Below are 12034 nucleotides of genomic sequence, written 5' to 3'. Positions count from 1 at the left end.
GTTATTCCACTGCGGTGCCGCACGTTCCGGAGCTCACAGTAAATGTCCCGGGGCGCGGGGGTTGGGGGGTGCGGGGGTGGGGTTCGGACCCATAGCCAGGGACGCCAGCGGCTCAGAGCGTTTCCTCCTTATTTTGTTGGCTTTTGGAAGAGGTACATCAGAAGATAAGGGAAGCAAGAAAATAAAAAGTTTACTTATTCTCAAAGTAGAATGGGGAAATTACCGTTAGAAAAGGACTTTTAAAACCCATTTATGAATATGAACTAAAACATGGAACAGAAAGAATGGAAAGAGAAAAAGTGTCGTTCTGAGCACTCTATCCACCCTTCTCTGGAGACCCAATCACTGTTTTACCATTTGCCACTGTTTGCTTAGAACGGCTAAGCTCATTTCTCACATGCAGCCTTGGTATGTTCCTTCAGAGCAAAACTGTGCATTCCTGGTCACTGCCCTTAAGTTCTTGCACAGAGTGGTAGACTTTGAGTAGGTGACCAATGACTGTCTGTGGTTGATTAAATAGCCTTTCCTATTACTTCAAACTTTACATCCAGCCAAGAATCCATCCTTCAAATATATGACATCATTGGCTATTTAGTAAGAAAACTTAATCCTTGTCCATTATTTTCTTCTAAAAACTTAGGACAGGATGGGTCTAAATATTTAGCATGGTCTCTAATGTCTTTGATTCTTTTCAGCAGAGGCCTGACTGGTTGTTTGAATCAGCCTTGGATATCCATCCAGGTGTAATATATTCTGAACAGTAACCCAGGAAATCAGACACAAATCTTGCCTATGATGTAGTTCCCAGATTCATACAAAAGGCAGAGGTTTGGTTAGAATTTTCTCAATGATTCTATATCCAGTTGGTGCAAGCAAAGACCCCCCAAATGCTATTAAACTCCTCAGTGATGTGAACCAGATGGAAAATAAAACAAAAGAATTCACAACTCATGTTAGACTGAATTGAATGCCTTTAATTTCACACAATGAATAACATATGAATAGGATTAACTTTTTTTTTTAATAGTTAAGTGCTCTATACTGTGCTAACCTGATCTGGTAGCAAAAAAGACTGAGCTTTCTTTTAGAAAAAAATGTTTAAAACCCAACATCTAAGACCATGGAGGAGCATGACAGTAAAGCATGCCAGATGTATCTACGCCTCAAATAACAGCAAGTCCATGTTCATTTTAAATGTACAAAAATGCTTTATGAATAAAAACTGTTACAAAAAGAACATTTCAAACAATGTACAATTTTTCTTGCCTCTATATTCAATAAAATACAAATACATTTTTTGTTCTAAAATATGTTTACATACAGTCAAAGTAGAACATGCAAATTACACTTTAAAAAAGGCTTTTAAAAACCACTTATGAATACAAACTAAAAATTAGCCAGCACGACTTATAAGACAATCTTGTGCCCCATTTTTTCTTTTGAAATATATATATACATATTTAACACATCATGTGCACTTATTATTATTTAAGAAATAGATTTTTTTAAAAAGGAAGAAAAAGAAAGACACCAACCTAGGTTGGAACTGCCCTTCTGTGTTGACCAGTGGCAGCCTTTTTCAATTTTTCCCCCCTTTAGTGTTTATTATACCTGGGCAAGTGGGCAATAGAGATCCAGGAAGTTTCTTCCTTGGTTGATATGTGCTTCTAAGACTGTTCCCCAAGTGACCGAGTCCATCAAAGAAGGAAGACTCATCAGGGGGGTGAACTCTCTAAGAAACAAGAGGCAGGGGTGCCTTGTACTGTGGAAAGAAACTTTAAAAAACACCAAGAAAATGCTATGGTATATTACAGTTTGAGTTTCTAGGCACTGTGATGACATTATCTGTAAGCTGTGGCATTTGAACCATTGTGATTCTATAGGGTACTGTTGAGAGTAATCTATATTTATCTACTTTTCCATAATGAGAAGGACTGAAAATCCCACAATGTAACACTTACATGGCTTTTGAGGCATTTTGGCTTCTGCCATCCCCCTCCCCTCCATGCTACAGTTGGCATTTAAAGGCTTTGGAAATATATGTACGGTCTTTAGACAGTTCCCAGGTAAATCTTCCTAGTGGTAGGGAAAAAATATTCTCCCCAAACTCATTATCTGAATATTGTTGAGTAATAAGCTGTAGGAGTGGGATTTTCTACTCAAGTACTAAAACCAAATCCTTTATGATCTGCATGTAGTACATCACCTTATACTATAACTCTGTCACCACTTACTTATCATATTTATAGATCCAGCAATGAGCAGGACACAAATTATGACTGCCACCGAACATTGCCTCCCACTCCCGACAGCAGTCAAGTTAACATGCTAATCCTCTGTCAGTCCTTAGTCACCTACTCTGCGCTGTCAGTGGCTTTTGAGTCCTATTCCTTCCATATCACACAGCCCCTGACATGCTCTCCTTTCCTTCGACCTGTCTTCCTTGGTTTGTAGCCAGAGCCATTTTATCTGAGGAAGGTAAACTTCTGTTCCTCTCATTGGAGGTGAGGCGTAAAAAGCAAGTGGCTCCCCAGCCACTTATGAAGGTGGATCAGAGACCCATCATCACTTTCAGCAAGGCTTTTATATCTCAATTTCATCCCTTGCTTATCCCTCATCAGACTCTCTATATGATAAGTGGGTTCAAGCCTGCCTTCTGTAGGCAAATGTTCCAGAAGAAAAAAAAGAAAAAGAAAACCAAGCGATTTCTCTTATTATGAAATAAATCTGTGGCGCTGTTTACAGAATCTCATGCATCCCAAATGACATCTCTAAATAAAAACGCAGCTCCAGGAGGCAGTGTTGGTGGCTAGAGACCTCTGCAATGCAGGTCAGGGGAGCTGGGTGCTCATCCCGGTTCTCCAACCAACAACATGTGAAACTGGACTGGCCCAGTGTTGAGCCTGGACAGGAGAGGCTAATGGAGAGGGAGTGGTTAGAAAATGAGGAAATGGTTGTGCTGGGATGACATAGGCTAGCAGAAACAAAAGTAAAAAAAGAAAAAAGCAATGCGATACTGAAGGAGGGGCTGGGTGAGGAGAGAGGAATCTGTACTGGTGACTGGGTTGCCTCCACCTCCAAGCTCACTAGCAGGTCTCAGTTTTGGTCCTCTGCAGCTTTCCAGTCTATTCCTCAAGTCTTAAATTTTGCATATAAGCTGTAACTCTGCTGTCTCTCTCTGGGAATACCTTTCATAGGCTTGGAAATTCTAGTGTATACTAAAGTTATTTGAAATTTCTTACCTACTTGAGGTTAATGCCAATTAAGCTTTGGGTCCTTCTTTAAGAAGCGTAGATGCCAGCTCCTTCCCCTCTGCAGGGAGATTTTGTCTGCTTGCAGACTTGGTTGGGGAAATAGTAAAAGGCCGAAAAGAAGAAGGGCAAAAAAAAAAGGAAATGATTTTCAAAATCCAACAGGAGAGAAACTTCTTTATGGCTTAATTGGAATGAAAATGGTTGCTCTTTCATAGCAATGGTGGGGTGAGAGGGGCTAATTTAAACCTTCCTCTTGAGTGACTTTGGAACCACTCAGACATGGCTTGGGAATGACAAATTGAAAGTGGCTGGTTTGATTTTGCTGTTCAACTTGCGTGAAATGCCAAAGGTCAACCTAGGTCACAAACTGAGTACCTATGATACAAGCTTTAAAGTACAGGAGGATGCATTCCTCTAAACTTACATATTGCTGGGATAAAATGTGACTGACCTAGTGGGCAGCAAATAATGTGAAGTCCATGGTGACAGTGCAGAAGAGAATGGCTCTGTGGGTAATTCCAACCAACTGTTGGTGCCACAATAGAGTGGTGATGTTTGCAAGCATATATTGGGATTTTAAAATTTACTTCCAAAGATACTCCATCCCTTATTCTCCTATGTTACCAACAAACATTCATTTCTCTAAGGAAATAATGGTGTGTTCTGAAGTGATAATACTATTTCCAGCTGGTCCTAACTTCCTGTAAAGAAACTTAATTTGGAGGTAAACCAGATATTCTAATTCCCATTAGAAAATGTAATTCTGTCTCTCAGTGTCTCTCTTTTTATAATCTACCATGCCAGGTGTTTGATGTCTTCAGGAAGGTAAGGGGAGGAAGTGAGGGGGGAAATTGAAAATACTTATTTGAAATTTCCACATCTGACTTTTAGAAAACATCTACGGCAATGGAATAAGTTCATTTTCATTCTGAGTGTTTTGAACATGTTTTACTTGGGCTGTGGAAATGGATAATAGAGTTGGAATATCTGTCCACGCTAAACCAATGGCTAGAGTACAACTTGGATGAGAAATGTACAGTTGAAATTGACCATTTAAAAAGACGATTTGTCACACACAGTTTGCATCCATGCAGACTGATAAATTTATAATTACATTATGTACAAAAATGTCTTAGTTTATTAAGGCAACCACAATTTGGATACTTTGTCCAAGGTGGCTTGATACAATTGGAGTGGTGATACCCTTTGAGCATTTTTATTTTTCAGATAAGAACACTTACTCCCATTTGCTTTTAAGAAATAATTACTAAGAGATAATGGACTTCTATTGTCTGCTTCCTTTTGTAAATGACTTATGAAAGTTAGCTGTATGAAACAAAAAATCACATACCAAGGCATTGCTACACACTTGTCTCGTGAGTCTGGGGTTTCAGTTTTTGGTAATCCGTCAGTTATTCCATTTGCTGGGGGTTAATACAACCATTTTATTCTGCCTATTCTCTGCTGACATGTTTTAAGTATAAAAATAACCTGGTTGACACCGGAGTCAACATGTCCTTGGCTGCTCTAAATCACTTATTAAAAAGGCTCTATCAATACTGAGAATCTGTTTCACAATGATTGGGATTCAAAGCCAAGTTCCTTGGGACAGCATGCCAAGGGTGAACGTTACAACACAGGTAAAGTTTACATTATTTAGGTGGGTACCAAGGAAAAGAAGGCAGCAAGTTAGTGAAAAGGTATATGGAAGTACAATGGACGAAGGAAAAATAGGAACAGATGATGCTAAGTATCAATGTGTGGGACAGAGGAGGCTACAGAAGCATATGAATGAATGTCTAAGGTTGCCTATCAAGAGAATTCCACCTTCTGATATGAATCCATCTGAGAAACTGTACGGTTAACCATATCAGGCCACCTGAAGATGATGTTGGTGCCCCAAAGCCTAGCTGAGCTTGAAAAACCGAAAGAAATAAAAACCAATTAAATACAAGTGGGTTGCAACAAAGCCAGTTGAGAAATTTGCAGCTTTTCTCCCCTTGGAATGTTTCCTAATGGCGGGCATTTCCCTTTCCATTTTCCTGGCCAGCAAACGGAATCAAGGGCGCACCTTGGGCGCGGAGGTCAGGTGGCTGTCAGAGTGGACCGCCAGCTCTCTCCTCCTCCTTGGGTCCTCCGCTAGCCTGGGAAGGACCCAGTCATTCTCAAGCGCCGCTTGGCCGGGAACTGCTGTAAAGCACAGACAAGCTTCTTTAGAAGGCGTCCCCCTGCTTTGCTTTCCCAAGAGCTCCTGATGGCTCAGCCCCGTCATCTGGCCCGATTCTGCCTGCCCAGCTTCTGGAGAGAAGCGCATCGGTGTCCCTGCGGCGGGGATTCGGCCGCGCCCGGCTCACTGCACTTCCAACGTGTCCGTTCCCGCAGCCCCAGGTTCAGACGTCCAGACCCACCCTAGGGAAGGACATCGCTCTCACTCGCTCGGGACTTCCTCTGCCTTTTGGCCTTCACCTCCTCTTCCTGGGGAAGGGGCTGCTGCGTGGCCGGCTGCGGCGGGGGCTGAGCGGCCGAAGCAGGTCTGTGTTTCCTCTTCCCTCCTCCGCGGGGCGCCTTGGGCAGCGGCGGCGGCGGTGGCGGCGGCGGCGGCGGTGGCGGTGGCAGGGGCGGTGGCGGCGGCGGCAGGGGCGGTGCCTCCCGGGCCATGTGGATCACCGCCTCGATCGTGGCCATGATGGTGTCTTGGCTGGCGGCGGGCTCCAGGACCAGGGGGCTCAGGCTCGGCTTCTGACCCCTTTTGCTGGGAAGGTCGATGCATTTTTCCAGCACCGGCATTTGGTCTCTGGAGTCCTCATCGAACTGGTTGGGCTGCTTTCGGGGTCGCCCTCTCCGCTTCTTGACGAAGTTGTTGCCTGTCTTTGATTGTCTCTGCAGCCTCTTGGCCTTCAGGATCTTGTTCACGTGGTCCAGGTTCTTCTTGGTGGACAGAATCTTGGTGTAATTGCACATCTTGCGCACCTCGCACTGGATGGCTTCGATCTCCCGCCGCTTAAATCGCTTCTTAAGTGAGGAACTGGCTGCAGGAGGGGAACAGAGAAGAAGCTGAGCATAGGAAGCCAGCAGCCTTAAATCTGGCCCAGTCAGTGGCAACTGGCATTCTGTTTGGCTATGTAGGTTGTGGAGAATTAATGCTATGGATATGGCTGGATACCCAATATTTATTCTTTGTCCTACTAAATGAAAAATACTAAAAATAACAGTTGCCTATCTTTTGTGTACAGAACATTTTGTTTATATTGTTTCAATAATCACAACAATCCCCTAAAATACTCTTATTCCCCTTTTTAAGATTTGGAAACTGAGGCTTACCCCATGTAGGAAGATCCACCACTGGAGTCAATGTCAGAATCACAATACACATTTTCCCACTACTTTCTCCCATTACTGCTTTCGTTTTTTGTTCAAACCTTCGGTATTTGATCTGATTCAAATTAGCGTTAGGTTAGCCTTTCTTTTTTTGTAGATGATGTTGAATGAAAAAAAGTTACAAATAGCCTTTCATCACAAGTAATCTGGATTATTCATATGTACTCTCAACCTTAAAAAAGAAATACCTTGAGATGAATTGGAATATGTAATGAACCTATTCTATTTCTACCCTTGCTCTACTGACAGAAAAGAGGATTATTTTTTGGAACAATCTATTGGGGATGACATCATCTTTCTAAAGTTTTTCCCCCAATATTCTGGACTGGTCAAGTTGCCTGATGGTGTCCATTTGACCAAGTCCTTCCCAACAGTTCATCCTCTGGGAACCCCAAGGGAAATACCAGCTAGGTCCTTCTGAATCATTTACACTCCTGCTAGTGGGCTGTTGTTTGCAAAAAGCTCTTTTCACATCCTGGTGGCCAGATGCGCCTCTGTTTTATGAGCCAAACTTCTAGTCTCAGGAAGTCCCGTACTGCCGCCACTAAATAGCCTTCAGAACTGCTTCATTTTGAAGTTCAGACACCATAAAGTGTGAATGACTTCAAGACGTAGCAGACTTTTCCACCTTTAGGTGATTCTTTCTTCCTTCAGTGTTGTTCATGAGCAGCAGACATGTACGTACGTGTGTACATATTCACACGTGGGCACTCACACATTCTCTGCTGCCCATTGTCACATCAGCCCCTCCCTCTGGCTATTTATAAACTAGGAAGTGTGTTTCACTTAGTTCTTTGCTTCCGTGATCTACCCTAACTAAATGCTCAACCCCCAAAGAAGCCCATGTGAAAGACACTGACCCTACTGAACATTGCAGGCCTGAAAGGAAATGTGTTTCTTTTTAGCATCATGGTTTTGTGTCATCCCATATTTTTTCAACTACTAGTGGAGAAGAAGATTAAGTATCTTGCAGGAAATGAGGAAAAAATGCTGAAATCATGGGCACCACTCTCCCTTGTTCTTAGACACTCCCGTTTCATTCTTTCCACTGCTTTTCCTCATTTCTCTCAATGCTGTGCCCAACACAGATCTCCAGGGGAGTTTTATTTGAAGTTATATATGTCCCTAGTTTCATGCAGTGGGAGGCTGAGTTCCCCAGGACAGGTCAAAATGTTACTGCTTTTGGCCAAAGGTCATAGTAAGATTTACTGAGCAATGAATAACTACTGAACAATCTTTAAAGTAAGTTACACAGATAAAAATAGAACAAAGCCAGAGGGAGCTTCTAACTACAAAAATAAAATGTTTGTCGTTAGTGTTGTAAAAGGAAAAGCTGCTCAATTGTAAGGTCTCAGATGGAGGGACCAATTTCGGTGTCTCCGTGTCCCTCACAGAGCAGAGCATGGTGCTTACATGGAAGGGATTTAAAAGCTGTTTTTGGACTGATGATAAATCGCATTAATCATTGCTGCCTTATAGTCGTATTTTTTTCTAAAAGATTTCTGGTTTGGATTTTTAAAGCAACCATTGCAAATATAGTGATGGTCAAGTTAGCAGACCTCCATGCCAGAACCAAGCAATTTACCTTGTCCATACAGTTCATGAGTAAATGAAAACAAGTCAGAAATACTCCACAAAACTTCTGGCATTATTTCAAATACAGGTTTCATTTGCAGTTTACCCTTTCTTCAGTTTATATTATCCACAGGGGAAGAAAATGCTATGGGATATATAATACAGGAGGCAGATATAACCTATCATTTTGGGCAAGTAATTGGCAATATTTGAGCAAGTAAAACTTGATTGGCAAACTCCATGAGCTGGAGGACATTTGGGGCAAAGACAACCAATAGACTGTCTTTCTTGTTTTCTATTTAGCATGAAATAACAAAAACAAAATAACCTATTAGATAATATCATACCCAGTCATTTGTTATATGTTGCATAATTTTTTATTAATCCCTTGCACTGAAAAAATGACTATGGAATAAGAATTCTGAGTAATGTAAACCTACCAAACAGTGCTAAATATAGAACCAACTCCTTTGCATCTGCATTCACATTTCATAAACGTTAACTTTTTGCCGTATATATTTAATTTGTTTGAAGAAAGAAAACACTATAGATGCAACTATGTCAGTGCTTCCCTCTCAATTCCAATCCCTTCTCTTTCCATGCTTGTATTTATACTTCTACTGCATATAAACAAACCCAAACTGGTAAACATTGATGTCTAATAAAAAAAATGAAACTGCCTAATATCGGTATTACTTTAACTAGGGGGGAATGTCTGCACACTGTTGCCAGAGTGTAAATTGGTATAATCATCTGGAGAGTGATTGCGCAGTAACTTCCAGAGGAAGGGTAGGCTCAGTGCTCCAGTGACTTGATGTCCAGGTTTGCCTCCTTTACTCATTGTAACAGGAGGTCAAGGATGTTCAAGGATGTTCCCTGAAGCTCAGAAGATTGAAAACAATCTAAATGTTATTAAAATAATAATCAGCTGTGATACAGGCAAACAATGGAATATTATACGTCTGTTAATAGGAATAAACAATATATTAATAGATCAACATGGTTGAATTAAAAAAGCAAATGAAACAAATAAAAAAGCAAATAAAATTATTTCTAAATATACCACTTATGGGAATTTTAAAACCCACAGATCCCTTGAATTTTTGTTTCATTTTCAATGTCCAGGTGTTGAGGTTTAAAGTGACGACCATGGAGGAGATCAGCTGTGAGCCTCAGGCTGGGTACATGAGATTTCAATATCTCTTTCTTCCAAAGCAACACATGGGACCTCATTAAGCCTTCAGCATAGCTCATTGTCCAATAGAATTTTCTGTAGGGGTGGAAATGTCCTATATCTGTGCTGCATACAGTAACCACTAGCCACATGTGGCTACTGAGCACTTGAGATGTGGCTAATGTGACAGAGAAATGGAATTTTTAATTTAATTTTAATTTTAATAGCTGCATGTGGCTAGTGGCTACCGTATTGGGCAGCTCAGCTCTAGACCTAACCACCATGAAATACAGAGGATACACTGGGATTCATTCTATAAAACACAGACTGTGGGAAACTCTAGGCAAGAAACCTGGTGCCTTCAACAAATAAGGTACAAGGAGAAAAAGGCAGGGGAGGGAGGTGGAACTGTGAATTAAAAGAGACTTAAGAGATAAAAGGACCATATGTGGTTGTCAATTTAAACAAACGATCAAAAGATCATATTTCATAAATTCAAGGAAATTTGAATATGGGCAGTTCATGATACTATATAATTATTGTTCATTTTCTTATATGTGACAATTGCCTTGTGATTTTTTTATAAAGTATCTATCTTTCAGAAATACAAGGTAAAATATTTATAGATGAAATCATATGATATAATCTAGGACTGGCTTCAAAATAATAATGGAGGGGGTAAATGGAAGTATTAATAGAACAAGATTGTGCATTGATTCTGTTGAAGCTGAGTGATGGGGACACAGAAATTAATTGTGCTACCCTGTCTACTTTGGTATATACTTGACATTTCCATAATACATAGTTAAAAAATAGAAGGTGTTTCTTAGAATCTTAGGACTGGAGGCTGCTGTTTTTCACCCTCTATTTGGCCCACATAATTCTAGAAGGTTAAGAACTGTCCTCAGTGAATGGCATGCATCATCTCCCTAGAAAACTCCCACTGGTAGCTACCCTCCTGCTAATGGGATGGGGAAATGAATGAGTGCTCCGGGTTTTATGCTGTGACCAACCGCATAAACATGTGTCATGGCCCAATCTCACTGATGGCATCAGGTGCTAGGACTTAGTATCCCTCTTTCTTTTTGACATTGTAATCTTAGGGGGGAGTTTCACATTTACTCAACAGCTGAATTTTATTTTGTCCTTGTATGCTTTATCCAAACTTTTAGTTCAGGTTCATTATCCCTGTATGTGAATGAACAGTAGCAGAGTACAAGGCTGTAGGAAGGCCTCTGTGGGGCAGCTGGAAACCAAGTTGAACTAGGAGGAACCTCTTAGCCCCTTTCTTTTTTCATCTAGTACATTGGACAGTTAGAGTAGATGCTCTTAAAGTTCCCTTCTAAATTTAAAGATAGCTCTAATTCTTTTCTATACTCATTATAAATTGCCTTCCCAAATGTGAAGTGGCTTTCTACAACATTTATTTCATCTAATAATTTTGAAACCCTAGTGGGATGGGGGAGGATGTTGGACTCGGCAGAGTTTGATATTCACAAATCTTTTTCCTTATTGCTTGTGATTTCACTGTCTCTCTAAATGTTTTCAGATTTTTCTCTCTTAAAATTGTTTCATTATTACACAGTAATTTCTGGGCTCTTGCAGCAAGATTGATTCCGTATTTGCTCTCCTTCCTGTAACTGTCCTATATCTTGCTTGTTGTCAGTTTTAAAAAATAATTATGAGTGGCCAAGGAAAAATGCAAATTCATTTCTTCATAACTCTGAAATGCAAATCATCCTCTAGACCTTTGTCTGTATTTAAAATCTCCACGCAAATGGCTGAGTTGGTTTTGGTCCAGATCTAGATTTTCTGTCTCTTCACTCCCATTATCAGAGGATTGACTAATCAGCATTTGTTGATTTTGCCACATCTTTTATGATAATCAGATTGGACAACAGCCCTGCTTTATGCACACTGACTTTGTAGATACAGTGTAGGTACTATGAGCAAGGTATTTGCTAACTTAGGCTTAGTTATATAGAAGGTTCCCAGGAAATAGGTGCTAATGGTTTAGAGACCGTATTTGGCTTATGTGCAAGACACATCCTCGTTTAACAACAAGTTTGGGGTGGGTTGCAGAGGAAGGCAGATTTCTCTCTAGACTCATTAGAATTTTTCTTGCTGTTTGAATATCCCTGAGGGGAGGTGAAGAAATATTAGGGACTGTTGAGCTGTCTGTAGTTGAGCAGCCTTCCAGGACAGGGCTACAGTACCGTCTGCCTCAACCAAGGCAGAGAGCTGCCATGTGAACCACATTATACGCTGATCCATGTTAGAAGATTCTTCGAAGGCAAAACCATGTCTTTTCTCTGTACTCCCAGGATCCCTCGCACAGGCTCATGCACACAGCAGTACGTGATCTGGTATGTACTATGTAGTCAGAAAATATAAGCTCAAGGGAATTCAACTGTTTAATGCTTTTCCATGTAAACTGCATTTTTTTTTGTACTTTGTGTGTAGCTCAGTAATGACTTCTTGTTTTCCTAATGCTGCTTTTTATTTTTTAATAGGATGTATGAAGCAACTTGCCTTGGCATGCAAACTTTCTTCCTCCTTCCTCAGAATTTAAATTAGTCTTTTACAATCCTGGCCTTAAAAGCTCTTCTGAAAAAGAATGGCAAGTTGCCTCTGCTGATGAGGCCTCTGTGAG

The 12034-nt window shown here is 40.8% G+C and overlaps 1 protein-coding gene across 6 annotated transcripts in view; it reads right to left on the bottom strand.

Moving 5' to 3' along the window:
* Positions 1 to 958: 958 nt before the first annotated feature.
* Positions 959 to 12034, bottom strand: part of SETBP1 (SET binding protein 1) — a 356016-nt gene continuing 344940 nt past the window's right edge. For all 6 annotated transcript variants that reach the window (XM_036918712.2, XM_036918708.2, XM_036918707.2 and 3 more), the window contains one exon: positions 959 to 6283. In XM_036918712.2, the coding sequence (XP_036774607.2) occupies positions 5664 to 6283 (620 nt within the window). In that variant the 3' untranslated portion in view covers positions 959 to 5663. The remainder of the gene's footprint in view (positions 6284 to 12034) is intronic.

This window comes from Manis pentadactyla, chromosome 6 (assembly GCF_030020395.1).
Source record: "Manis pentadactyla isolate mManPen7 chromosome 6, mManPen7.hap1, whole genome shotgun sequence".
NCBI classification, from domain to species: domain Eukaryota; kingdom Metazoa; phylum Chordata; class Mammalia; order Pholidota; family Manidae; genus Manis; species Manis pentadactyla.
This window is presented reverse-complemented; position numbering and strand designations above follow the sequence as displayed.